Source organism: Somniosus microcephalus, chromosome 30 (genome assembly GCF_052327205.1).
Source record: "Somniosus microcephalus isolate GS21.2 chromosome 30, FLI_Smic_1.0, whole genome shotgun sequence".
NCBI classification, from domain to species: Eukaryota; Metazoa; Chordata; class Chondrichthyes; order Squaliformes; family Somniosidae; genus Somniosus; species Somniosus microcephalus.
Genome location: NC_141016.1, coordinates 28055480 through 28082073, shown reverse-complemented (window position 1 = coordinate 28082073; position 26594 = coordinate 28055480). Strand labels below are relative to the sequence as shown.

General features: G+C 47.6%; 1 protein-coding gene across 2 annotated transcripts in view; it reads right to left on the bottom strand.

Moving 5' to 3' along the window:
- Positions 1-1039: 1039 nt before the first annotated feature.
- The window catches only part of LOC147098054 (metal transporter CNNM4-like), a 52051-nt gene continuing 26496 nt past the window's right edge, over positions 1040-26594 (bottom strand). Inside the window, exons 2-7 of one of the 2 annotated variants that reach the window (XM_085971284.1) lie at positions 21690-21833; positions 20231-20368; positions 8565-8734; positions 6913-7009; positions 5208-5270; positions 1040-1320 (exon numbers count right to left, since the gene is read on the bottom strand). In XM_085971284.1, the coding sequence (XP_085827410.1) occupies positions 1055-1320; positions 5208-5270; positions 6913-7009; positions 8565-8734; positions 20231-20368; positions 21690-21833 (878 nt within the window). In that variant the 3' untranslated portion in view covers positions 1040-1054. The remainder of the gene's footprint in view (positions 1321-5207; positions 5271-6912; positions 7010-8564; positions 8735-20230; positions 20369-21689; positions 21834-26594) is intronic. The other variant, XM_085971285.1, reaches the window with a different exon arrangement.

Here is a 26594-nt window from a genome sequence, read left to right as displayed (position 1 = left end):
TTGACATTGAAAAGGCCCTCAAAAAAAAGGTTGAAATAACCAGGACTAAACCTTTAAAAAAACTATGTTAGGCCTCAGCACTGCATCCAATTCTGGGCACCACACTTCAGAAAGGTCAAGGCCTTGGAGAGGGTGCAGAGGAGATTTACTAGAATGGTACCAGGGATGAGCGACTTCAGTTACGTGGATAGACTGGAGAAGCTGGGGTTGTTCTCCTTAGAGCAGAGAAGGTAAAGAGGCGATTGAATAGAAGTATTCAACATTCTAAGAGGATTTGATAGAGTAGATAAAGAGGAACTGTTTCCACTGGTAGGAGGGTCGCTAACAATGTTCCCTAGAAGCTGCGTGGCCGCGCAGCGCTCCAGGGGCCCCGCGCTCCAGGGGTCTCGCGCAGCCGGTGAGCCGGCTTTTCAACTTGGGGGGGGGGGGGGGGGGGGGGGGGGGGGGAAAGGGCATGCGTGGAATTTTGAATGGGCCGCGCAGCCCAAAAGAAATTACAGGGAACATTCAAAATAACAACAGAAAATGCTGGAAAAACTCAGCAGGCCAGGCAACATCCGTGGAGAGAAAATAGAGTCAACGTTTCAGGTCAAAACCCTTCGTCAGGACTGAAGAAGCACAGGAAATGAAATCGATTAAAAGGCCAGTATGGGGCTGGGAGAGAACAAAAAAGAGAAGTGGAGAGACATTAAGAGGTATTCAAAACGAGACGAGATGGTGATAGGACTAGTGGAGACAAAAGACGGCTCTAGAAACAAGGTTGAAGAGCCAAACGGAGATCCGTCGAAAAGAAGAGCAGAACTTCTTCAAGGTAGGCATTCCTAGAAGAGGTGTGGCAGTGAACCAAAACACTAGTACGATAGCAAAATACTGCAGATGCTGGAAATCTTACAGGAATTGGGTCGGTAACCAGAGGTAATTGGGCAAAAGAACCAGGGAAGACATTTTTATGCAGCGAGTTATGATCTGGAATGCCACTGCCTGCAAGGGTGGTGGAAACAGATTCAATAGGAACTTTCAAAAGGGAATTGGATAAATACGTGAAGGGAAAAACTTACAGGAATACGAGGGAAAGATCAGGAGAATGGGACAGCTCTTTCATTCGAGCCAGCAAAGGCACGATGGCCGAATGGCCTCCTCCCTGTGCTGTGATTCTATGACTTCTTACCTTAATAAACTGCAGGTCTGTCAGTGCCCTCACAGAGAAATCGGGAATGTAATGTGTTGCGCTGACGATGGATGGCATGGACTCCGAGTGCTCGGTATAATGTAGCGACACGGAACGATTCAACTCGCTGTGGTGAGAGGACGAGCGAGTCTCTAAACAGGAAACAGAAGATCAAATGGATCGGTATTCACAGCAGCCAGCGGTTCACACCCCACTGGGACGGGTTCTTCACAGAACGAGGCATCCAGCAACACGTTAAACAATCATCAGTTCAGGTGATCAGCTCGGAATCACCGGGCACACACCGGACGTCTATCTTTCACTGGAGTGCAGGGGCAGAGCAACAGTGTTCTGCGCAGAGTGCGCACCGAGGCTTCTGCAGTCTGTCTCTCTCTATTATCAGTATTACTTCTCTCGTTCCTCCAAATAAATCATCCTACACTGGCTTCCTGCATCCTCACTGTACTGGGATCATGACCAATCGCCTACCCTCATTCCTCCTTCCCCAGGATCTTAAACTGTGCAACTCCCGAACTTTATTGCAGGGGGTTGGAGTATAAGAGTAAGGAAGTCTTACTACTACTGTACAGGGCTTTGGTGAGACCACACCTGGAGTACTGTGCACAGTTTTGGTCTCCTTATCTGAGGAAGGATATACTTGCCTTAGAGGCGGTGCAACGAAGGTTCACTAGATTGATTCCTAGGATGAGAGGGCTGTCCTATGATGAGAGATTGAGTAGAATGGGCCGATACTCTCTGGCGTTTAGAAGAATGAGAGGTGATCTCATTGAAACATACAAGATTCTGAGGGGGATTGACAGGGTAGATGCTGAGAGGTTGCTTCCCCCTGGCTGGAGTGTCGAGAACTAGGGGGCATAGTCTCAGGAGAAGGGGTCAGCCATTTAAGACCGAGATGAGGAGGAATTTCTTCACTCAGAGGGTTGTGAATCTTTGGAATTCTCTGCCCCAGAGGGGTGTGGATGCAGAGTTGTTGAGTATATTCAAGGTTGAGATAGATTTTTGGACTCCAGGGGAATTATGGGATATGGAGATCGGGCAGGAAAGTGGAGCTGAGGTCGAAGATCAGCCATGATCTTATTGAATGGCGGAGCAGGCTTGAGGGGCCGTATGGCCGACTCCTGCTCCTACTCCTTATGTTATGTTCCCTCAGTCTTCCCTCCCACAGCCCTGGTGTTGCCTCAGTCATTGGTCAGAGTTCCTCTCCCCCTCTCTTTAACCCTGATGGTTTCCTGCACGACAGACTCTCCCCAAGAATTAGGCGTTGAAATCAATTGCTGTGGAGATAAATGTTTGAAATGGATTTTAAAAATTTAACTCATTCAGAAAGATTTAGTGCAGTAAAACACTTAATCAGCCAGCAAATCAAACAACAGCAACTCATTCTTTGCAAGCAATTGCTGGGGTGAATAACTCAGGCCAACATTGTGTGTGGATCACCACCAGGTCCACTGGCTTACAGCGACTAAAAGTCAAATCCCATCCTATGTTGAGCGAGATTTTTGAGCCAGGATATTTGGGGGTTGAATCCCATGTAAACCAGTGGACTTGCTCGTTCTTAATTGGTTGATGTGTCTCACGCTCCGTTAGTTAAAGATCAGCAAAAGGTTTTGACTTGTCCCATTTTGAAAGAATTTAAATGCATCACGAGTTTCACAGTTTGACCAAGGCCGACTTCCAGAAGCGCCAATAACAAGGAAGCCTGAACAAAAGGACCAACAATGAACCCCCTCATTTTTTTTTTGGCTGCGTGGCCCCTTTAATGGGCTGTGCAGTCCAGTCAGTTTCGCGCGTGCGCGAAAATTTCAAATCGGAAAAGCCGGCCACGCGACTTCAAGGGAACGTTGCCAGCAGACCCCCCCGCCAAGCAAGGCTGAGAGAGACGGAGTCATCGGTAAACTTGAGATCCAGGGGGCGACTACCTGTACCCCAGTAAAGTCCCAGAACCTTCCTCCCTTTGCAACAGCACCCAATAATCATCGCTACAGCGAGATGCGAAGTGGCGGGTTTTCCAGCATTGGGAAGTTCCCTTGCCCCAGAGGCAGGCGGGAGGGCCCCCTCCCCGCCCCTCCTGCCAACCCCTCTGTAATTTAAAAGGTTAATGGAATCTTGGCCTTTCTCTCAAAGGGGCTGGAATACAAAAGGGTGGAAGTTGTGTTACAGCTGTACAGAGCTCTGGGTAGACCCCATCTGGAGCAGTGCATTCAGTTCTGGGCCCCGCACCTCAGGAAGGATACACTGGCCTTGGAGGGGGTGCAGTGCAGATTCACCAGAATGATACCGGGGCTTAAAGGGTTAAATTATGACGACAGGTTGTACAGACCAGCCTTGTATTCCCTGGAGTTTAGAAGATTACGGGGTGATCGAATCGAGGTGTTTATGATGATTAAAGGAGTTGATAGGGTGGAGAGAGAGAAACTATTTCCTCTGGTGGGGGGAGTCCAGAGAAAGACAGAGGATCAGAGGGACCTTGGTGTACATGTACATAGATCCCTGAAGGCAGCAGAACAGGTGGATAAGGTGGTTAAAAAGGCATATGGGATACTTGCCTTCATTAGCCGAGGCATAGAATATAAGAGCAGGGAGGTTATGATGGAGCTGTACAAAACGCTGGTTAGGCCACAGCTGGAATACTGTGTGCAGTTCTGGTCGTCACACCATAGGAAGGATGTGATTGCTTTGGAGAGGGTGCAGAGGAGATTCTCCAGGATGTTACCTGGGCTGGAGCGCTTCAGCTATGAAGAGAGACTGGACAGGCTGGGGTTGTTTTCCTTAGAGCAGAGAAGGCTGAGGGGGGGGACCTGATTGAGGTGTACAAAATTATGAGGGGCATAGATAGGGTAGATAGAAAGGAACTTTTCCCCTTAGTAGAGGGGTCAATAACAAGGGGGCATAGATTCATGGTAAGGGGCAGGAGGTTTAGAGGGGATTTGAGGAAAAACTTTTTCACCCAGAGGGTGGTTGGAATCTGGAACTCACTGCCTGAAAGGGTGGTAGAGGCAGGAACCCTCACAACATTCAAGAAGCATTTGGATGAGCACTTGAAATGCCATAACATACAAGGCTGCGGACCAAATGCTGGAAAATGGGATTAGATTAAACAGGGCTTGACGGCCGGCACGGACGCGATGGGCCGAAGGGCCTCTTTCTGTGCTGTATAACTCTGACTCTATAACAAGGAGGCATAACCTTAAAATTAGAGCCAGGCCGTTCGGGGGTGATGTCAGGAAGCACTTCTTCACACAAAGGGTAGTGGAAATCTGGAACTCTCTCCCCCAAAAGGCTGTTGAGGCTGGGGGTCAATTGAAAATGTCAAAACTGAGATTGATGGATTTTTGTTAGGTATGGGGATTAAGGGGTATGGAACCAAGGCGGGTAAATGAAGTTAAGATACAGATCAGCCATGATCTAATTGAATAGCAGAACAGGCTCGAAGGGCTGAATGGCCTCCTCCTGTTCCTCTGTCCCCAATAGACTGTACACAGTGGGGACCTGCAGCTGAAACTTGGCTGAGATCAGAAATTCTGCATATTGGGGCGAGGGAGAGTCCAATGCAGAGCCTGTAGCACAACACTGCCGCGCTACACTGGCTAGAACTGGGGCTAAAAGTTTATCGCAAATGAGTCAAACCACAAGCAACCCCCCACAGTTGCTACTTAATGATTGCTCCACAAACTGCAGCTTGAACATCACAATCTCGCAGAATCCTGAACGATCAAATCGCTTGTCCTGACACCAGGTGGCGCAACCTGTATTAATCCCCCAGTCTCAGCAGACAGCTCCCCGGCCTGCTCGAAGGCAGCAGAAAGGGGCCAGCACTTGGCAGGAGGCAGGGTCCAGGGAGGAGGGGGGGGGGGGGGTGGGGGGAGGCGCGTGCGTTTGTCCTCAAGAAAGGTCTGCGCGCCTCAGACACGCTTCAAACCAAAAACCTTTGCTCACCCTCATGACGGCACAATCCCCCAAGGCAGAAGGTGTCAGAGGAAATTAAAAACAGAAACCGTGCAAACCATGCAAGATTTACCTCGGAACCAAGAAAATAGGGAAGCCCGTTTGAGGCTGCAAGTACGGAGCCTGGCGGTAGGAGCTGGGAGATGGAGATGAAGCAACAGAGAGAGAAAGATTAAAATGCACAGACCCAGAGCAGGCGAGCAGACACTTTACTGGCACTCAAGAAAAGAAAGACTCCCATTTCTATAGCGCCTTCCCTGACCTCAGGAACTTTACAGCCAATAAATTGGGGCAGAAATTCCTCCCCAAACGCGTGAGTACGGAAGGGGTACTCACGCGTCTGGCCGGAGGAAATGCCGGTTTTCAGCATGCACAGCGCATGCGCTGAAAACCGGCATTTCCTCTCCTCTAACCCAAGAGGTGAAGAGGCTAGCGCGTGCGCTGTAGGGGGCAGCGCGTGCGTCTTGGATTTCCTCTATTTTGGGGGATTTGCGCATGTCTAAAGGCCTCCCTCCGGTCTTTACGCTTGTAAAAAGCACACGTAAGTATTTATTTTTACAGGTAAGTGGTGTTTTAGTGCAATTTAGAAATTTTTTTCCCCACAGGTTTATTATTTTAAAGAATCTACAATAAGGTAAGTTTAGTTTTAGACCCTTTTTATTAAAAAAAAAATTTCAAAAAAAAAAATTGTTTTAATTATTTTTTTAAACTTATTTATACTTAATTTAATGATTGGGATGTTTTTTAAAATTTTATTTAAAGTTTAAGTAGTGTTTTGGGGTGCAGTACTTCTCATGAGTTTGACAGTTCTTACTCTCAAACTTATGAATGAAGTTTCCCCTCCCCTGATTGGCTGAACAGTGCTCACCTGATCCCAGCCGGCACATCGCACTAACTACGCCGCTGGGTCAGGTTAGCACAGCGCGCCGACATCAGAACCGGGCCACTGACAGGAAATCCACTGCGGGCCAGGTTTCAGATGTCGGCGCGCAGGGTGAGTGCACATCGGGGGCTTGCACGCACGGCAAGCCCCCGACACCAAGTTCTGGGCCATTACTTTTGAAGTGTAGTCATGTAGGAAGCATGGCAGCCAATTTGCACACAACAAGCTCCCACAAACAGCAATCTGATATAAAAAAAACCCAGGTTATCTGGTCGTTAAGTGATGCTGATTGAGGGATAAATATTGGCCAGGACACCAGGAAGCACTCCCCTGGTTTTCTTCAAAATAGTGCCACGGGATCTTTTACCCGAGAGAGTAGACAAGGCCTCATTTTAACAGCTCGTCCTGCGACAGTGCAGCACTCCCTCAGTACTGCACTGAAGTGTCAGCCAAAATTTTGCGGTTAAGTCTCTGGAGTGGGACTTGAACCCACAACCTTCTGACTCGGGCGAGAGTGCGACCCACTGAGCCAAGGCTAACACGCTCAGGGATGATGTCAGGAATGACTTCTACAGACTAAGGGTAGCGGAAATCTGGAACTTCTCCGCACCCCCCCACCCCCCCCCCAACCCCACCCCTCCTGAGGTTCGGGGTCAATTGAAAATTTCATAGATTTTGTTACACAAGGGTATTAAGGGTTACAGAACCAAGATGGGAGTTATGATACAGATCAGCCATGGTATAATTGAATGGTGGAACATGCTCGAGGGGCTGAATGGCCTCCTCCCTTTCCAACGTTTCTAAAATCTCTCGTTCACACAGCCTGCAGGGTTTCGTGACTTCTGTGTTCTGTAAAATATTAAGACTTAACAAAAATAAGTGGAAATATTCTTACCCACAGACAGGCTGCCGAGGGCCATGGTGCCGTAATAGGAGAACGGTCCCGTCTCAAACTTCATGTCTTCCTTCCCAGCCTCCGTCTCCACTTTACCCTGTGGTACAATGATGATCGTTTAAACTGGATGCAGACTGGGAGCCTGAGACTTATTCAATGTAAAACTGGAAACATCTCGATCTCTGATCTCGAGACCTTTCTATTTTCCCTCTCCGAGCTCTCTCTCCCCTCGCCAAGGCGGTGAATCTCCCTGGTGGGAGGTTCCACACCTGGTGTCCGTTCGTCACTTTACCCTGGAGAGAGGAGTGCTGAATACTGACGTAATAAAACTCACTACGCACTTGGTTCGAGTATAAAGCAAGGCTTTAATCAACTTGTTTCAAAACATGGAGGTCTAGTTGTACTTCACTAGTTCCTGTCTTACAAAATATCCCTGGGCAAGCGGAGCCCATGCCCGAGTATTTATACCAGCTGGCCGTCCAGTGTTATTTCATGAGTCGTTTCTTCATGATGAGATTTATAACAAATACTATCCCACCATGGGGGGCATTGCAGGTAGCCTCAAACCCAGCCTCATTTTGCAGTAGGAATCAACAGGTCAGCAGCAGAAATCCAGTCTGGTTTTTCACCTCTCTGACCCAGGAAAAGCTCAATCATCACTCCCACCAGGTTCGGCAGAGGCAGGGAATTGAACCTGGGACCTTCTGGTACAATGCATTTACCAACTGGGCAAACGGGGGGGGCAGGGTGGGAGAGGGCAGGGCAGGAGAGGGCAGCACGGTGTGCCTGTGGCACCTCCTGACCTATGGAACAGGCTGCAGTTACGTGCGGCCTTGGTGATGGAGTAGATAGAGGGTCGAAAGCTCAGCTGAGGGTCAAATAGTTCAGCGAGGTTACAAACAGTCTGGTTCAGCCTCAGACAGCGGGAGGGATGGAGTTGGTGGCTAGGGAACGTAGTTTGTGGCATAGAAACATAGAAGATAGGAGTAGGCCATTCGGCCCCTCGAGCCTGCTCCGCCATTTAATGCGATCATGGCTGATCATCCAAATTCAGTACCCTGTCCCTGCCTTCTCCCCATATCCCTTGAGCCTTAAGAAATATATCTAACTCCTCCTTGAATATATTTAATGAATTGGCCTCAACTGCCTTCTGTGGTAGAGAATTCCACAGGTTCACCACTCTCTGGGTGAAGAAATTCCTCCTCATCTCGGTCCTAAATAGCTTACCCCTTATCCTTAGACTGTGACCCCTGGTTCTGGACTCCCCCGCCATTGGGAACATCCTTCCTGCATCTAGTCCTGTTTGAATTTTATAAGTTTCAATGAGATCCCCTCTCATTCTTCTAAACTCCAGCGAGTATAAGCCCAATCTCTCCTCGTACGTCATTCCTGCCATCCCAGATATCAGCCTGGTGAATCTTCGCTGCACTCCCTCCATGGCAAGAACATCCTTCCTCAGATAAGGAAGGGACGTAATATCATACAAGCTGCGCAGGCTTCAGCGTGGCATTTTACCGGGCAAGGATGCACGAAGTGACAGCCTTGGTGTAACATCCGTCTGCTGCACAGATTCAGGCTGCTGAAATCGGAGTGCGGGGGGGGGGGGGTGTTTCGGAAACATGTGACAGAACAAGCCAGCCCGAGAGGCTTACCTGTAAAATGAGGACAAAGTAATCGACCGCCCTGCCGCGCACGTACAGATAGTGGTTGGGAGCCAGCTTGTTGTCCTCCTCAAATTTGATTTCATGGATGACTTCGGGGTGTTTGAGGAGACGCAGCAGGATCTTCTCCGACATGTGAGCACCAGAAAAAAGAGCGACCTCTGCGAAGGAGAACGGGAAAAGATCAACGACACCCTTAGAGCAAACCGTCCAACTGTACTGCCAGCCAGACAGGGTAATGGGTGCCTACAGGCCAGTACGGCCACCAGTACACACGGCAGACCCCCAGCACGCAGACCCGCAATGGGTTGGGTTGGAGTGAGATTTTCCCCTACAGGTTAGGTTGGAGTGAGATTTCCCGCAAGTAAAAGTTACTTTAGAAGTAGATAAACTAAGCCAAACACCATCATGGAGTTTAAACGATTCCCTTTCTTCTCTTGCCCACCATCCACCCTTTTGTTGCCTTCAATTTCCATCCCTTTCTTTGACCAGTTTTGTTTCAGTTGCTGTGGTTTCCTCAGAGTCTCATGTGGAAGAGTAATTGAGTCCACCAATAAAAAGCAAGGTCAATGCTGAGTCACTCCTGCCATGTGACGGACTCGAATCTACATCCAGCATTCTGCCGTCTCAACCCCAATGACATAATCACCAATTCTTAAACAAAACAAGTCTCCCATGGTAATGGTTGCTGGGTTTCTCACCGACAGGAAACCCCTTACCACAGAAACCAACCATTTCTCAATACCTCATTTCTATAAAATCTGTCCAGAAAGAAAAACAGACTTGCATTTCTACAGCGCCTTTCACAACCTCAGCATGTCCCAAAGCACTTCACAGCCAATGATGTCCTTTTTGAAGTGTAGTCACTGTTGTAATTTAGGAAACACGGCAGCCAATTTGCGCACAGCAAGCTCGCACAAACAGCAATGTGGGGGGCACGGTGGCATAGTGGTTAGCACTGTTGCCTCACAGCGCCAGGGACCCGGGTTCAAATCTGGCCTCGGGTGACTGTGCAAACTCCACACAGACATTCTCCCTGTGTCTGCGTGGGTTTCCTCCGGGTGCCTCCCACAGTCCAAAGATGTGCAGGTTAGGTTGATTTGGCTATGATAAATTGACCCTTAGTGTTAGGGGATTAAATACGTGGGGTTACGGGGATAGGGTGGGATGTGTGTCAGTGCAGGCTCGATGGGCCGAAATGGCCTCTATCTGCACTATAGATTCTGTGATTCTGTGAGAATGACCAGATCATCTGTTTTAATGATGTTGGTCGAGGGACAGATTTTGGCCCAGGACACCAGGGAGAACTCCCTGCTTTTCTTCGAACAGTGCATGGAATATTTTATGTCCACCTCAGGGGGCAGACGGAGCCTCGGTTTAACATCTCATCCAAAAGACGGCACCTCAGACAGTGCAGCACTGGCATTGGACTGTCAGCCTAGATTGTGTGCTCAAGCCTCTGGAGTGGGACTTGAATCCACAACATTGTGACTCAGATGGGAGTGCTGCCCACTGAGATTGGGAGCTCACGACATGACAGGGAAACAATCCACAAACCCTTCCCTCAACACCTGCCTTGGTCGATAACCGCAGACTCTGACCATTACATCAACTCAGGAGCGGACACACACCTCCATCACGGAGAAACAGAGAGACTGGTTACACTGCACAGGCGGAGTCAATGCGAGGCAGTGTTAGGCTCAGCATCAACCAAATGCACCATGTAACCATGGGCATGAAGTCACAAGACAGATGCAGATGAGGGAGGCCATTCCACTCTTCAATCCTGGACTACCCTACAATCCGGGAGTACCTTACAGCAATGTTCCCTTTAAACTGCACGACTGTGCAGCTGTCTGGGGCTCCCGCGTAGACCACTTGCTGGCTTTACAACAGCAAAAACCGCGCATGCACGGGAATTTGAATGGGCCGCGCAGCCCCTTAAAGGGAACATTGCCCTACAGCATCCAGCTGCTGTTTAAATGATTCCAGGATTTTCACCTCCATTTCCCTCTGACCGCCTATTCCATTGGATACTTGCAATCTGCTGCTCTCGGTCCTACATTTCTCCAATCCCCAGTTTGACCCCGTGACGAGAGGAGAAAGAGCAGCCCGAGAGCGGACCTGAATTAAATCAGCAGCAAGAAGATAAAGAGAAGCCGAGAGCAGACCTGAATTAAAGCAGCGGCAGGAGGATAAAGAGCAGCCCGAGAGCGGACCTGAATTAAACCAGCGGCAGCAATGAGAGAATAAAGAGCGGCCCGAGAGCAGACCCGAATTAAACCAGCGGCAGCGGCGAGAGGATGAAGAGCGGCCCGAGAGCGGACCTGAAATAAAGCAGCGGCAGTGACAAGAGGATAAAGAGCGGCCCTGAAATAAAGCAACAGCGAGATGGTAAAGAGCGGCCCAAGCGCGGACCTGAAATAAAGCAGCGGCAGTGACAAGAGGATAAAGAGCGGCCCTGAAATAAAGCAACAGCGAGATGGTAAAGAGCGGCCCAAGTGCGGACCCGAATTAAAGCAGCGGCAGTGGCGAGGCTCCGATTCAAATACAACAAAAAAAATCAGAGTGACGTCACAGGAGAGCAGGTAGGTGATTGGTTGGCGAGTATTACAGCCTTTTCTTTTGCTCTCTAAGTTAGGGAAAAGGGTTAAATTAAGAGCTGAGAAACTGTAACTTGCTAGTACTTATTAAATTAATTTAAACTAGATAAAATAATCTAACAATAAAACTAAAATATCAACGGAGTAAAAGCTTCAACTAATTAATTAATAAATAAAACAAGGCTAGAGATGGCAGGGCAGGTGGTGTGTGGTAACTGCAGCCTGTGGGAGCTTGTGGAGAGCATCACGATCCCGAGCAACCACATCTGCAGTAAGTGTCTGCAACTCGAGGAACTTCGGCTCAGAGTCGTAGAGCTGGAGTACGAGCTGCAGACATTGTGATGCATCGGGGAGGGGGGGGGGGGGGGGGGGAAAAGAGTTACCTGGACACTTTGTTCCAGGAGGCAGTCACACCCTTAAGGTTAAATAGTACTTTAGAGTTAGTCAGTGATCAGGGACAGGAGGGTGTGACCGAGTCAGGAAGGTATGGGGACCCAGGATGTAGTGATGGACCTTGTCCAACAAGTACGAGGAGGTACTTGCTACCTGTATGGATGAGGAAAAGGACTGCAGGGAGGATGGGCAAACTGACCACGGCACTGTGGTACAGGGGGGCCATCCAAGTGGGGGAAGGAAGGAAGGAATGTGGTAATAGTAGGGGACAGTGTCGTCAGGGGGGTAGATACTGTTCGCTGCGGCCGCAAAAGAGTCCCGAAGGCTGTGTTGCCTGCCTGGTGCAGGGTTAAAGATATCTCCTCGCGGCTGGAGAAGAACTTGGGAGTGGGAGAGAGAGGATCCAGTTGTCGTGGTCCATGTAGGAACCAACGACATAGGTAGAACTAAGAATGAGGTTCTGCTGAGGGAGTTTGAGGAGCTAGGGTCTAAATTAATAAGCAGAACCTCAAGGGTAATAATCTCTGGATTACCACACCTGAGCCACGCACAAATTGGCATAGGGTCAAGCAGATCAGAGAGTTAAATGCCTGGCTCAAAGAGCGGTGTGGGAAGATGGGGTTTCAATTCATGGGACACTGGCACCAGTACTGGGGAAAGAGGGAGCTGTTCCGTCGGGACAGGCTCCACTTAAACCGGGCTGGGACCAGCGTCCTGGAAAATCGAATAACTAGGGCTGTAGATAGGGCTTTAAACTAAAAAAAAAAGGGTGGGAGGGGGAGAGGGGTCAGGTGAGGGGAAATTTAGAAATCTAAAGAGAAAGGTCAAGGCAATAGAGCAGTGTAGCGATTTGGCTAAAAATAAGCAGAGTGTGACAGGAAGGGACAGTTTAATGGCAGCAGAGAATAAGGTCAAAGCAGGAAATAACAGTAAAAAATTTAAATTAAAGGCTCTTTATCTGAATGCACAAAGCATTCTTAACTAGACAGACAAACTAGTGGCACAAAGAGATAAATGGGTTTGATCTAATAGCCATTAGAGACGTGGTTGCAAGGTGACCAAGGTTGGGAACTAAGGCCTAGAAATTGGGTTGGGGCGCCAAAGTGGCGCAAAAGTCGCCTGAGCACAGGATTTAGCGCAGCGTTCGAGGCTTTAGTGATCGTCAGATATTCAGTTTCATTGCCCCTAGAGGGAGACGGGGCGAGGCTCGAGGTGCTCCAGGGCGCTGAAACTGACTATCGCTGCGGCACGGCACGCTGCGGTACTGCAGGCCTTCCTCCCACTGTTAAGGGGGAGGTGCCTGCAACAGCGCGATCCCCGCTCGCGAGTGCCGGCAAATGAGCCCGGCACCAAGGAGAAGTGCCGGGCTCTTGGGAAACAGCCGGCAATGCCGCGGGGGGGAGGGGGGGTGGGATTAGGAGGCCGGGGACGGAGGTGCTGGCAGGCGGCCGCCCCGCACCTCCACCTTAACTTGCGCCGCTGCCGGCACAGTAAGGCCCCGTGAACCGGGCGCGGGTAGCGAACGGCGCAACTGCGGCGTTCCCTACCAAATATCGCGAACAGGGCGCTGTGCACACCGATGACGTCATCGGTGGCGGCGCAGCGCAAATGGCTAACGCCACCATTAGCGCCCCTGCTGAATATCGCGGGAGGCGCAGCCAGTGGCGCTACAGCTACTGACTGCCTCTTTAGGCGCTACTCACCCAATTTTTCCCCCTAAATATTCCAGGGTACTTGACGTTTTAAAAAGACAGGCAGAAGTGGCGGTAGGGATTGTGGATGCATTGGTGATCATTTTCCAGAACTCCCTGGACTCAGGAAAGGTCCCGGCAGATTGGAAAACTGCTAATGTAACACCCTTATTTAAGAAGGGAAGTAGACAAAAAGCTGGAAACTATAGACCAGTTAGCCTAACATCTGTGGTTGGCAAAATGTTGGAGTCCATTATTAAGGAAACAGTAACAGAGCATTTGGATAAACATAATTTAATAGGACAGAGTCAGCATGGTTTTACGAAGGGGAAGTCATGTTTGACAAATTTGCTCGAATTCTTTGAGGATGTAACAAATAGGGTGGCTAAAGGGGAACCAGTGGATATAGTGTGCATTTGACAAGGTTCCACACAAAAGATTACCAATCAAGATAAAAAATCACAGGATTGGGGGTACTGGCATGGGTGGAAGATTGGCTATCTAACAGAAAACAAAGTTGGGATAAATGGCTCGTTCTCGGGCTGGCAATCAGTAACTAGTGGTGTTCCACAGGGGTCAGTGCTGGGACCCCAACTCTTTACAATCTATATTAACGATTTGGAGGAAGGGACCGAGTGCAACATATCCAAGTTTGCCGACGATACAAAGATGGGAGGGAAAGCAGTGAGTGAGGAGGACATAAAAAACCTGCAAAAGGACATAGACAGGCTAAGTGAGTGGGCAGAGATTTGGCAGATGCAATATAATGTTGGAAAGTGTGAGGTTATGCACTTTGGCAGAAAAAAATCAAAGAGCAAGTTATTATCTAAATGGAGAGAAACTGCAAAGTGCTACAGCACAAAGGGATCTGGGGGTCCTGGTGCATGAAACACAAAAAGTTAGTATGCAGGTGATCAGGAAGGCCAATGGAATCTTGACTTTTATTGCAAGGGGGATGGAGTATAAAAACAGGGAAATCTTGCTGCAGTTATACAGGGTATTGGTGAGGCCACACCTGGAATACTGCGTGCAGTTTTGGTTTCCATATTTAAGAAAAGATATACTTGCTCTCGAGGCGGTTCAGAGAAGGTTCACTCGGTTGATTCCAGAGATGAGGGGGTTGACGTATGAGGAAAGGTGGAGACTCTACTCATTGGAGTTCAGAAGAATGAGAGGCGATCTTATCGAAACATATAAGATTGTGAGGGGGCTTGATCAGGTGGATGCGGTGAGGATGTTTCCACTGATGGGTGAGACTAGAACTAGGGGGCATAATCTTAGAATAAGGGGCTGCCCTTTCAAAACTGAGATGAGGAGAAACTTCTTCACTCAGAGGGTAGGAAATCTATGGAATTTGCTACCCCAGAGAGCTGTGGAAGCTGCAACATTAAATAAATTTAAAATGGAGATAGACATTTTCCTAGCAGATAAGGGAATTAGGGGTTATGGGGAGAGGGCAGGGAAGTGGACGCGAGTCTAGATTCATATCAGCCATGATCCTATTGAATGGCGGAGCAGGCCCGAGGGGCCGTATGGCCTACTCCTGCTCCTATTTCTTATGTTCTTATGGAAAAGGACGACATAAGGACAGTAGAGAGAAAGGATCTCGACTCGGAAGATCAGGAAGTAGAATCAGTATGGGTGGAGATAAGGAATAACAAGGGGCAAAGAACACTGGGAGTAGTATATAGGCCCCCTAACAGTAGCTATAACATTGGACAGAATATCAATCAAGAAATAGTAGGGGCTTCTAACAAAAGTAATGCAATAATCGTGGGAAACTTTAATCTTCATATAGACTGGACAAATCAAATTGGCAAAAGTAGTCTGGAGGACGAGTTCATAGAATGCATTTGGGACAGTTTCCTAGAATATAATACGTCATGGAACCAACTAGGGAACAGACCATTTTAGATCTTGTATATTTTGTAATGAGATAGGGTTAATTAGCAATCTCATAGTAAAGGATCCTCTGGGGCAGAGTGATCATAATATGATAGAATTTCACATTAAATTTGAGAGTGACTTGCCTAAGTCCAAAACTAGAGTCTTAAACTTAAATAAAGCCAATTACATAGGTATGAGGGGCGAGTTGGCTAATATAGATTGGAAAAATAGATGAAAAGGTATGGCGGTAATAAGCAGTGGCTAGCATTTAAAGAAATATTTCATGATTCTCAACAAAAATACATTCCATTGAGAAACAAAAACTCCATGGGAAACGTGATCACACCATGGCTAACTAAAGAAGTTAAGGATTGCATTAGATTGAAAGAAGAAGCTTATAATGTTGCGATGAATAGTAGTAAGCCTGAGGATTGGCAGAGTTTCAGAAACCAGCAAAGGATGACCAAAAAATTGATAAAAAGGGAAAAAAATAGAATGAGATAAAACTAGCAAGAAATATAAAAGCAGATTGTAAGAGTTTCTACATGTATGTAAAAAGGAAGAGAGTAGCAAAAGTAAACATTGGTCCCTTAGAGGCTGAGACAGGAGAAATTATTATGGGAAATAAGGAAATGACAAACGTTAAACAAGTATTTTGTATCTGTCTTCACAGTAGAAGACACAAAAAGCATACCAAAAATGGTGGGGAACCAAGGGTCTAATGAGGGTGAGGAACTTAACATAATTAATATAAGTAGAGAAAAAGTACTAGAGAAACTAATGGGACTAAAAGCCGACAAATCCCCTGGACCTGATGGCCTACATCCTAGGGTTCGAAAAGAGGTGGCTGAAGAGATAGTGGATGCATTGGTTTTGATCTTCCAAAATTCCCTAGATTCTAGAGCGGTCCTAGCAGATTGGAAGGTTGCAAATGTAACACCACTATTCAAGAAAGGAGGGAGAAAGAAAACAGGGAACTACAGGCCAGTTAGCCGGACATCAGTCGTCGAGAAAATGCTGGAATCCATTGTTAAGGAAGTGGTGTCAGGGCACTCAGAAAATCATAACATGATTAGGCAGAGTCAACATGGTTTTATGAAAGGGAAATCATGTTTGACAAATTTATTAGAGTTTTTTGAGGATGTAACTAGCAGGGTAGATAAAGGGGAACCAGTGGATTTCCAAAAGGCATTCGATAAGGTGCCACATAAAAGGTTATTACACAAGATTAGGGCTCATGGGGTTGGGGGTAATATAATAGCATGGATAGAGAATTGGTTAATGGACAGAAAACAGAGAGTAGGGATAAACAGGTCTTTTTCAGGTTGGCAGGCTGTAACTAGTGGGGTGCCGCAAGGATCAGTGTTGGGGCCTCAGCTATTTACGATCTATATTAATGTCCTAGATGAAGGGACCGAGTGAAATTTATCCAAGTTTGCTGACGATACAAAGCCAGGTGGGACAGTAAGCTATGAGGAGAACACAGAGTCTGCAAAGGGATATAGTTAGACTAAGTGAGTGGGCAGTAAGGTGGCTGGAGTATAATGTAGGGAAATGTGAGGTTACTCACTTTGGTAGGAAGAATAGAAAAACAGAATTATTTTTTTTTTTTTTTTTTAATAAATGGTGAGAAACTTTTAAATGTTGGTGTTCAGGGAGATTTGGGTGTCCTCGTGGAAGAAACACAAAGCTAGCATGCAGGTACAGCAAGCAATAAGGAAGGCAAATGGCATATTGGCCTTTATTGCAAGGGGGTTGGAATACAAGAGTAAGGAAGTCTTACCACAAATGTACAGGGTCTTGGTGAGACCACACCTGGAGTACTGTGCACAGTTTTGGTCTCCTTATCCAAGGAAGGATATACTTGCCTTGGAGGCGGTGCAACGAAGGTTCACTAGATTGATTCCTGGGATGAGAGGGCTGTCCTATGATGAGAGATTGTGTAGAAATGGCCTATACTCTCTGGAGTTTAGAAGAATCATTGAATCATACAAGATTCTGAGGGGGATTGACAGGGTAGATGCTGAAAAGTTGTTTTCCCCTGGCTGGAGTGTCTAGAACTAGGGGGCATAGTCTCAGGATAAGGGGTAGGCCATTTAAGACCAAGATGAGGAGGAGTTTCTTCACTCAAAGGGTTGTGAATCTTTGGACTTCTCTGCCCTAGAGGGCTGAGCCTTTGAGTATATTCAAGGCTGAGATATAGATTTTTGGACTCTAGGGGAATCGAGGGATATGGGGATCGGGCAGTAAAGTGAGGTTGAGGTCGATGATCAGCCATGATCTTATTGAATGGCGGAGCAGCCTCGAGGGGCTGTGTGGCCGACTCCTGCTCCTAATTCCTATGTTCTTATGTGACCTTGTCTTATTGTCATGGTTCAGTTGGAATTAATGTTCCAGCTCTACCTTTTCAACACCGTTTCCTACTGTACACACCTCTAGTAGGTCCCCTCCCAGTCAACGCCTTCCAACAACTACTTACATTTATATAGCACCTTTAATATTGTAAAATGTCCCAATGCGCTTCACAGGAGCGTAATCAAACAGAATTTGACATAGAGAGATATTAGGACAGATGACCAAAAGCTTGGTCAGAGGTAAGTTTTACGGAACGTCTTAAAGGAGGAGAGAGAGGCGGAGAGGTTTAGGGAGGGAATTCCAGAGTTTAGGGCCTAGACAGCTGAAGGTACGGCCGCCATTGGTGGAGTGATTAAAATCGGGGATGCGCAAGAAGCCAGAATCAGAGGAGCGCGGAGATCTTGGAGGGTTGTAGGGCTGGAGGAGGTTACGGAGATGGGGATGGGGCGAAGCCATGGGAGGGATTTGAACACAAGGATGAGAATGTTAAAAATCGAGGCATGGCTGGACTAGGAGCCAATGTAGGCCAGCGAGTACAGGGGTGATGGGTGAACGGAACTTGGTGCGAGTTAGGGTACGGGCAGTGGCGTTTTGGACGAGTTCAAGTTTACGTAGTGTGGTAGGTGGGAGGCCAGCCGGGAGTGCGTTGGAATAGTCGAGTCTGAAGGTAACGAAGGCATGGATGAGGGTTTCAGCAGCAAATGAGCTGAGGCAAGGGCAGAGTCAGGCAAACTACAAACAGGCTCCAGTCCTCAGTTAGCTCAGTGCTAAGTCGCCCAATACACAGCGTAGCCCCTTGGCCAGAGAGTGATGTGGAGCCCGCAGAGGTCACATTGGCCGACCCACCTCTCTCTCAAACCAGCCCTTCGTCTCAATCAAATGCAGAGAGAACGAGGGACAAAAAAAAAAAGGCTGATGTGGTTTTTCCAAATCTTCACCAAGTCATGCAAACTACAAACAGGCTCCTGTTTCAGAAATTATGCAACTCTTTTCCCACAGTCCGAGACAGACAAGATGGGTAATTACCTGGATCCCTGTAATTAAGGATTCACTTGTGGCTGACTGTGTTCACTGAGCTAGTCTGTCTACCCAGCACAGCACACCCAAGACACTGTGCTTCTTACAGCCAGGCACGGACTGGCTGACAGCAGCTGAAACAAACTCAAATCGTGGCAGGAACACGCACACAATTAGGTTCCGTATATTCCCATCACCCTTGTACTCGCTGACCTTCATTGGCTCCTGGTCCAGCAATGCCTCGATTTTAAAATTCTCATCCTGGTGTTCAAATTCCTCCCATGGCCTGGCCCCCTCCCTATCTCTGTAACCTCCTCCGAGATCTCGACGCTCTCCAATTGCGGCCTCTTACACGTCCCAGATTTTAGTCGCTCCATCATTGGCGGCCGTGCTTTCAGCTGTCTAGGCCCTAAACCTGAAATTCCCTCCATAAACCTCTCTATCCTTCTTTAAAACCTACCTCCAACATTATCTTACGCGGCACGGAGTCAATTTTGTCTTATAACTCCCGTGAAGTGCCACGGGACGCTTTACTACGTTAAAAAGCGCAATATAAATGCAAGCTGTTGGGCTTTTAAATTTGTGGCTATTATGGGATGGATACGGAGGGTCTCCCCTATTCTGGGAGATAAATCAACAGGATTTCTTGTTTTGGGTGTCCCTGGGTTCCCAGCTCTAAGGGTGGTCAGGACAAGCTCCACAGATACTGGGGGGGCGGGGGGGAGGGTGATCAATCAGCAGCAACAGTTGCAGCAATGACATCCCGTCACCTCTTGCGCTGCGTCGTACTGCTGTACAGGCCAAGGACGGCAAACTTGAGGGGGAGGGGAAGATCACAGACCACAGCTCACAATTAAACCACCCCCCTTCCTTCCTTTAACAATGTTCTAAATACACCACCCGCAACCCCTTCCCATTTCCCCCCCCCCCCCCCAAACCAGAATAACTAGACCCAACAAGGGGAAGTTTGCCCGTGTTTACAACACTTTGACCTACAAGCACCTCCTCTCCCATTTTAGCATTGCCCCGTGTACCTCAGGCACCCTCAGGACAAGCATTGCTGCTGCTGGGCTGGTTTAATGCTTCAATACCAACACTCCACAGCTGAAACAAGTAAACCTCACACCAATACCCCTCATTAGAATCTTACAGCACAGAAGGCAGCCATTCGGCCCACCGTGCCTGCTCTTTGAAAGAGCTATCAATTAGTTCCACTCTCTCCCGCTTTTGAAAGTTACTATTGAATCTGCTTCCACCCTTTCAGGCAGTGCAGTCCAGATCATAGCAACTCGCTGCGTAAAAATATTTCTCCTAATCACCCCCCTAGTTTTATTGCCAATTATCTTAAGTCTGAGTCCTCTGGTTTTGCTTGATGTTCACAACACAGGACAGTCCCAGTCTAGAATTGTACAGCTGGGCAGTTTTCACAATTCAGATGGGACAGCGTGCAACGGTTTCACACACCCGGCATTGTACTGCGCCGTACTGAAATCCTACCGACACTACCAGAGCGGTTTGCATTCAACAAAGACGGTGTAATCGCCAATCGGCTCCATGGGGACACAAAGGGAGTCTTTCATCCGCAGACCGGCTCCCTTTGCGTTCCCCAAGGTGCCGATTGGAGATTCGCTTCAACAAAAATGCCCGTTCACCACCCAACACAACGGCCGAGGAGCAGAAACTCGGCACAAAGTTAGAAGCAACCTCTCACCCGTCGACAGGAAGCGATGAGCAGCAAGCAGCAGCTGAGGGGACACCTTGACTTTCACCTCGTGCAGCGTGGGTTTGAAGGCAGAGAAGTCCCTTTGCTTGCCGTAGCGCAGAACTTTCTTCTTGCTTCGGTTGTCAACTGAAAAAGACACGAGGGAAAACCGCTTCAACAAAGGTGCCCATTCCCCACACTCTTCTACTCCCCCTTCCCCCACATCTAGTTATATTAAGTTCTGGTTAGACCCCGTCCGGGGCACTGTGCCTCAGGAAGGATATAGTGGCCTTGGAGTGGATGCATCGCAGGTTCAACCAGAATGATACTGGAACTAAAAGGTTTAAATTATGAGGACAGGTTACATGGACTGGGTCTGCATTCCCTTGAGTATAGAAGATTAAGGGGTGATCTAATTGAGGTGTTTAAGATCATTACAGGATTTGAAAGGAGAGGGAAAGAGAAACTATTTCCTCTGGTGGGCAGTGTTCCTGCTAATTTTTTTCTTGGGTACGTGGCCCATTCAAATAACCGCGGGGTTTTTGCCATTAGAATGCCAGTGAGCGGCCTGCGTGGGAGCTGCAGATCGTTGCACGAACCCCGCAGCTAAACGGGAACATTGCTGGGGCCGTCGGGGGGTCCAGAACACGGGGGAATAACTTAAAAATTAAAGCTAAGCCGTTCAGGGGTGATGTCAGGAAGCACTTCTTCACACAAAGGGTAGTGGAAATCTGGAAAACTCTCCCCCAAAAAGCTGTTGAGGCTGGGGGGGTCAATTGAGAATTTCAAAACTGAGACGGATAGATTTTTGTTTGGCAAGGGTATTAAGGGATACGGAGCCAAGGCGGATACAGGAAACTCTCGTTTAAACGGCACTTAAATACCCGGAATTCTCTATTAACCGGCAAAATTCATACTCCGAAAACAACACCTCAATAACCGGAAATGTGTCCGAGTCTCCCGCGGTGGCCGAGTTAGTCAGTGGGGGTAGTTCTCCAAACTGCCACTACTCGGCTTCTTGGCACTGTCAGAAGTCCGAACACCTCAATAACAGGAGCACAGCACTGTACACAGTCGTTTACTGTATAAGTTTTGTTTTACTGTTAAGTAATTAAAGAATTATGGATTACCCTCAACCGGCAGTACTGTACTTAATCAAGCATCTTCCACCATCCATTTAACACAACATTCTGTAGGTGAGTACCCAATTACTGTATACTGCACATTTCTTGATTTTTATTATTTTTGTTTAAATAGCCTCGGTAGATAACCCTCTCCATCATCCGGAATTTTTAATCAACCGGCACCATTCCGGTCCGGTCGGTGCCGGATACCAAAGAGTTTCCTGTAGGTGGGGTTAGGATACAGATCAGCCATGATTTAACTAAATGGTGGAACAGGCTCGAGGGGCTGAATGGCCACTTTCTGTTCCTGTGTTCTCATTTCCCCCAATATCAAAGCAACTCACTGTACATGTCTGATTCATCAAGAATTTCCGATTTGATGATCTCCTCGATGACATCCTCCAGAGTGACCAATCCCAGCACCTCGTAGAAGGGATCTCCCTCACCTTCACTGTTCACCTTCTGCACAATCGCCAGATGTGATTTACCTGACAACACAAAGTGAGCATTAGATATAACGCAAAAATTGACATTTCTAACACTCAAAAATAACTAACATGGGAAGAGGAAGGAACAAAATTAGTTATGTAAAAGCTCATAACATAGAAACATAGAAGATAGGAGAAAGTAGGCCATTCGGCCCCTCGAGCCTGCTCCGCCATTTAATGAGATCATGGCTGATCATCCAAATTCAGTACCCTGTCCCTGCCTTCACCCCATATCCCTTGATCCCTTTAGTATTAAGAAATATATCTAACTCCTTCTTGAATATATTTAACAAACTGGCCTCAACTGCCTTCTGTGGTAGAGAATTCCACAGGTTCACCACTCTCGGTGAAGAAATTCCTCCTCATCGCTGTCCTAAATGGCTTACCCCTTCTCTTTAGACTGTGATCCCCGGTTCTGGACTCCCCCGCCATCGGGAACATCCTTCCTGCATCTACTCCTGTTAGAATTTTATAAGGTTTCAATGAGATCCCCTCTCATTCTTCTAAACTCCAGCAAGTATAAGCCTAATCGACCCAATCTCTCCTCATACGTCATTCCTGCCATCCCAGGTATCAGTCTGGTGAATCTTCGCTGCACTCCCTCCATGGCAAGAACATCCTTCCTCAGATAAGGTGACCAAAACTGCACACAATACTCAAGGTGTGGTCTCACCAAGGCCCTGTAGAACTGCAGCAAGACATCCTTGCTCCTGTACTTGAACCTACTCGCTACGAAGGCCAACATACCATTTGCCTTCTTAACCGCCTGCTGCACCTGCATGCTTACCTTCAGCAACTGGTACACAAGGACACCCAGGTCTCGTTGCACTTCCCCTTCTCCCAATCTATTGCCGTTTAGATAATAATCTGCCTTCCTGTTTTTGCCACCAAAGTGGATAACCTCGCATTTATCCACATTATACTGCATCTGCCATACATCTGCCCAATCACCCAACCTGTCCAAATCATACTGGAGTTTCTCGGCATCCTCCTCACAGCACACACGCCCACCCAGCTTTGTCTCATCTGCAAACTTGGAGATATTACATCTAGTTCCCTCGTCTAGATCATTAATATATATTGTGAATAGCTGGGGTCCTAGCACCGATCCCTGCGGTACCCCACTAGTCACTGCCTGCCACTCGGAAAAAGACCCGTTTATTCCAACTCTTTGCTTCCGGTCTGCCAGCTGGTTCTCTATCCAAGTCAGTACCTTGCCCCCAATCCCATGTGCTTTAACTTTACACGCTAATCTCTTATGCGGGACCTTATCGAAAGCCTTCTGAAAGTCCAAATACACCACATCCACTGGTTCTCCCTTATCTATTCTACCAGTTACATCCTCAAAAAATTCCAGATTAGTCAAGCACGATTTACCATTTGTAAATCCATGTTGACTTTGTCCGATCCTGTCACTGTTTTCCAAGTGCTCTGCTATTACATCTTTTATAATGGACTCTAGCATTTTCCCCACTACCGATGTCAGGCTTACTGGTCTATAATTCCCTGTTTTCTCTCTACCACCTTTCTTGAACAGTGGGGTAACATTAGCTACCCTCCAATCCATGGGAACTGTTCCAGAGTCTATAGAATTTTGGAAGATGACCAGCAATGCATCTACTATTTCTAGGGCCACTTCCTTAAGTACCCTAGGATGTAGATTATCAGGCCCTGGGGATTTAATCGGCCTTCAATCCAGTTAATTTCCTTAACACCATTTCCCTACAAATACTGATTTCATTCAGTACCTCCCTCTCATTAGACCCTATGTTCCCCGACATCTCTGGGAGGTTATTAGTGTCCTCCTTTGTGAACACAGAAACAAAGTATGTATTTAATTGGTCTGCCATTTCTTTGTTCCCCATTATAAATTCCCCTGATTCTGACTGCAAGGGAACTACATTTGACTTCACCAATCTTTTTCTCTTCACATATCTATAGAAGCTTTGAATCAGTTTTTATGTTCCCTGCAAGCTTACTCTCACTCTATTTTCCCCCTCTTAATTAATCCCTTTGTCCTCCTTTGCTGAATCCTAAACTGCTCCCAATCCTCAGGTTTGCTGCTTTTTCTGGCCAATTTATATGTCCTCTCCTTGGATCTTATGCTATCCTTAATTTCCCTTGTTAGCCACGGTTGATTCACCTTTTTTTTTAATTTTTATGCCAAACAGGGATGAACAAATTCTGTAGTTCATCCACACGATCTTTAAATGTTTGCCATTGCCTATCCACCGTCAACCCTTTAAGTAACATTCCCCAATCCATCCTACCCAACTCGCGCCTCATACCATTGTAGTTTCCTTTATTTAAATTCAGGACCCTAGTCTCTGAGTCAAATACTTCACTCTCCATCTTAATGAAGAATTCTATCATATTATGATCGCTCCGCCCCAAGGGGCCTCGCACAACAAGATTGCTAATTAATCCCTTCTCATTACATAATACCTAGTCTAAGATGGCCTGATCTCTAGTTGGTTCCTCGACATATTGGTCCAGGAAACCATCCCTTATACACTCCAGGAATCCCTCCTCCACAGTATTGTTACTAATTTGGTTAGCCCAATCTATATGCAGATTGAAGTCACCCATGATAACTGCTGTGCCCTCATTGCACGCATCTCTAATTTGCCGTTTAATGCCATCCCCAACCTCGGCATTACTGTTTGGGCGTCTGTATACAACTCCCACCAACGTTTTCTGCCGCTTGGTATTTCTCAGCTCTACTCGTACAGATTCCACATCATCAGAGCTAATATCCTTCCTTACTATTGTGTTAATCTCCTCTTTAACCAGCAATGCTACCCCACCTCCTTTTCGCCTGTCTTTCCTGAATATTGAATACCCCCGGATGTTGAGTTCCCAGCCTTGGTCACCCTGGAGCCATGTTTCCGTAATCCCAATCATATCATATCCATTTACATCTATTTGCGCAGCTAATTCATCCACCTTATTACGAATGCTCCTCGCATTAAGACACAAAGCCTTCAGGCTTGTTTTTTAACACTCAGACCTTTTAGAACTATTATTTACTGTGACCATGTTTGATTTAAACCCTTGATTATTCTGACTGACACTTTTGCTTTTATCCTTCCTGTCTTTTGCTTCTATCCTTGTTTCCCTTTCTTCTGTCTCCCTGCACAGGTTCCCAACCCCCTACCATTTTAGTTTAAACCCTCCCCAACAGCACTAGCAAACACTCCCTCTAGGACGTCTCCATCATTTATCCCCAGTTCAGGTACAGCATGGGTTAGATACAGAGTAAAGCTCCCTCTACACTGTCCCATCAAACACTCCCAGAGCAGGTACAGCATGGGTTAGATACAACATGAAGCTCCCTCTACACTGTCCCATCTGTGTTTCCCCACACGGTGATGGGACGCAGGTCTGTATCTGCAACTCCCCCACACGGTGATGGGACGCGGGTCTGTATCTGCGAATTCCCCACACGGTGATGGGACGCAGGTCTGTATCTGCGATTCCCCCACACGGTGATGGGACGCGGGTCTGTATCTGCGATTCCCCCACACGGTGATGGGACGCGGGTCTGTATCTGCGAATTCCCCACACGGTTATGGGACGCGGCTCTGTATCTGCAATTCCCCCACACGGTGATGGGACGCGGGTCTGTATCTGCAATACCCCCACACGGTGATGGGACGCGGGTCTGTATCTGCGAATTCCCCACACGGTGATGGGACGCAGGTCTGTATCTGCGATTCCCCCACACGGTGATGGGACGCGGGTCTGTATCTGCGATTCGCCACACGGTGATGGGACGCGGGTCTGTATCTGCGAATTCCCCACACGGTTATGGGACGCGGGTCTGTATCTGCGATTCGCCACACGGTGATGGGACGCAGGTCTGTGCCTGTGCCGGCTCTTTGATAGAGCTATCCAATTAGTCCCACTCACCTGCTCCTTCCCCATAGCCCTCCAGTTTTTACAAAGTTACGATTGGATCTGCTTCCACCACCCTTTCAGGCAGTACATTCCTGATCATAACAACTTGCTGTGTAAAAAAAATCCTCATCTCCCCTGTGTTGCTTTGGCAATTATCTTCAATCTGTGTCCTCCTACTAGTGGAAACAGTTTCTCCTTATTTACCCTATCAAAATCACTCACGATTTTGAGCACCTCCATTAAATCTCCCCTTAACCTTCTCTTGCTCCAAGGAGAACAATCCCAGCTTCTGTAGCCTCTAATCTCCCTTCCCAACAGGTAAAATAGCCCCAATCTCACCCTGCCCATGACGAGATTGTTATTCTGCAGTGACGAGTGTCTCGTGGTTTCTAATCAAGATGGTTTCACTCCTACGTAACATTTTTTTTTTAAACTCTCAATTACATGCTGCTGGATTTACCCGCACTGTAATCCTGACTTATTATAGGAGAATGAGCAGCTGAGGGGGAGCAGGGGGCTGGAATTAATTGAGGGGGTTGGATGACCTCATGGACCATGAGTACAAAATTGGATTGATTCACGGACCACAAATTAAAACTGAAGCTTGCGCAGTCACTGCAAGCCAACTCAATATAGGACCTCAGCACTAAAATTAAAACCTAAATCACAGTGTTCAAATGCCAGCTGCTTTTCTACATTAATAGTCAAGCACGCACAAACAGTGCCCCTTTCGACTGGCTCTCTTCCTCATCTCCTGATCAGCTTATTCCAGCGTGACAGGCGCGCGCAGGCGCACAGGCCCACGCACACACCTGAGATTTTCATACTGCGGGAGATGAACTACGAAGCAACATCCAGCAC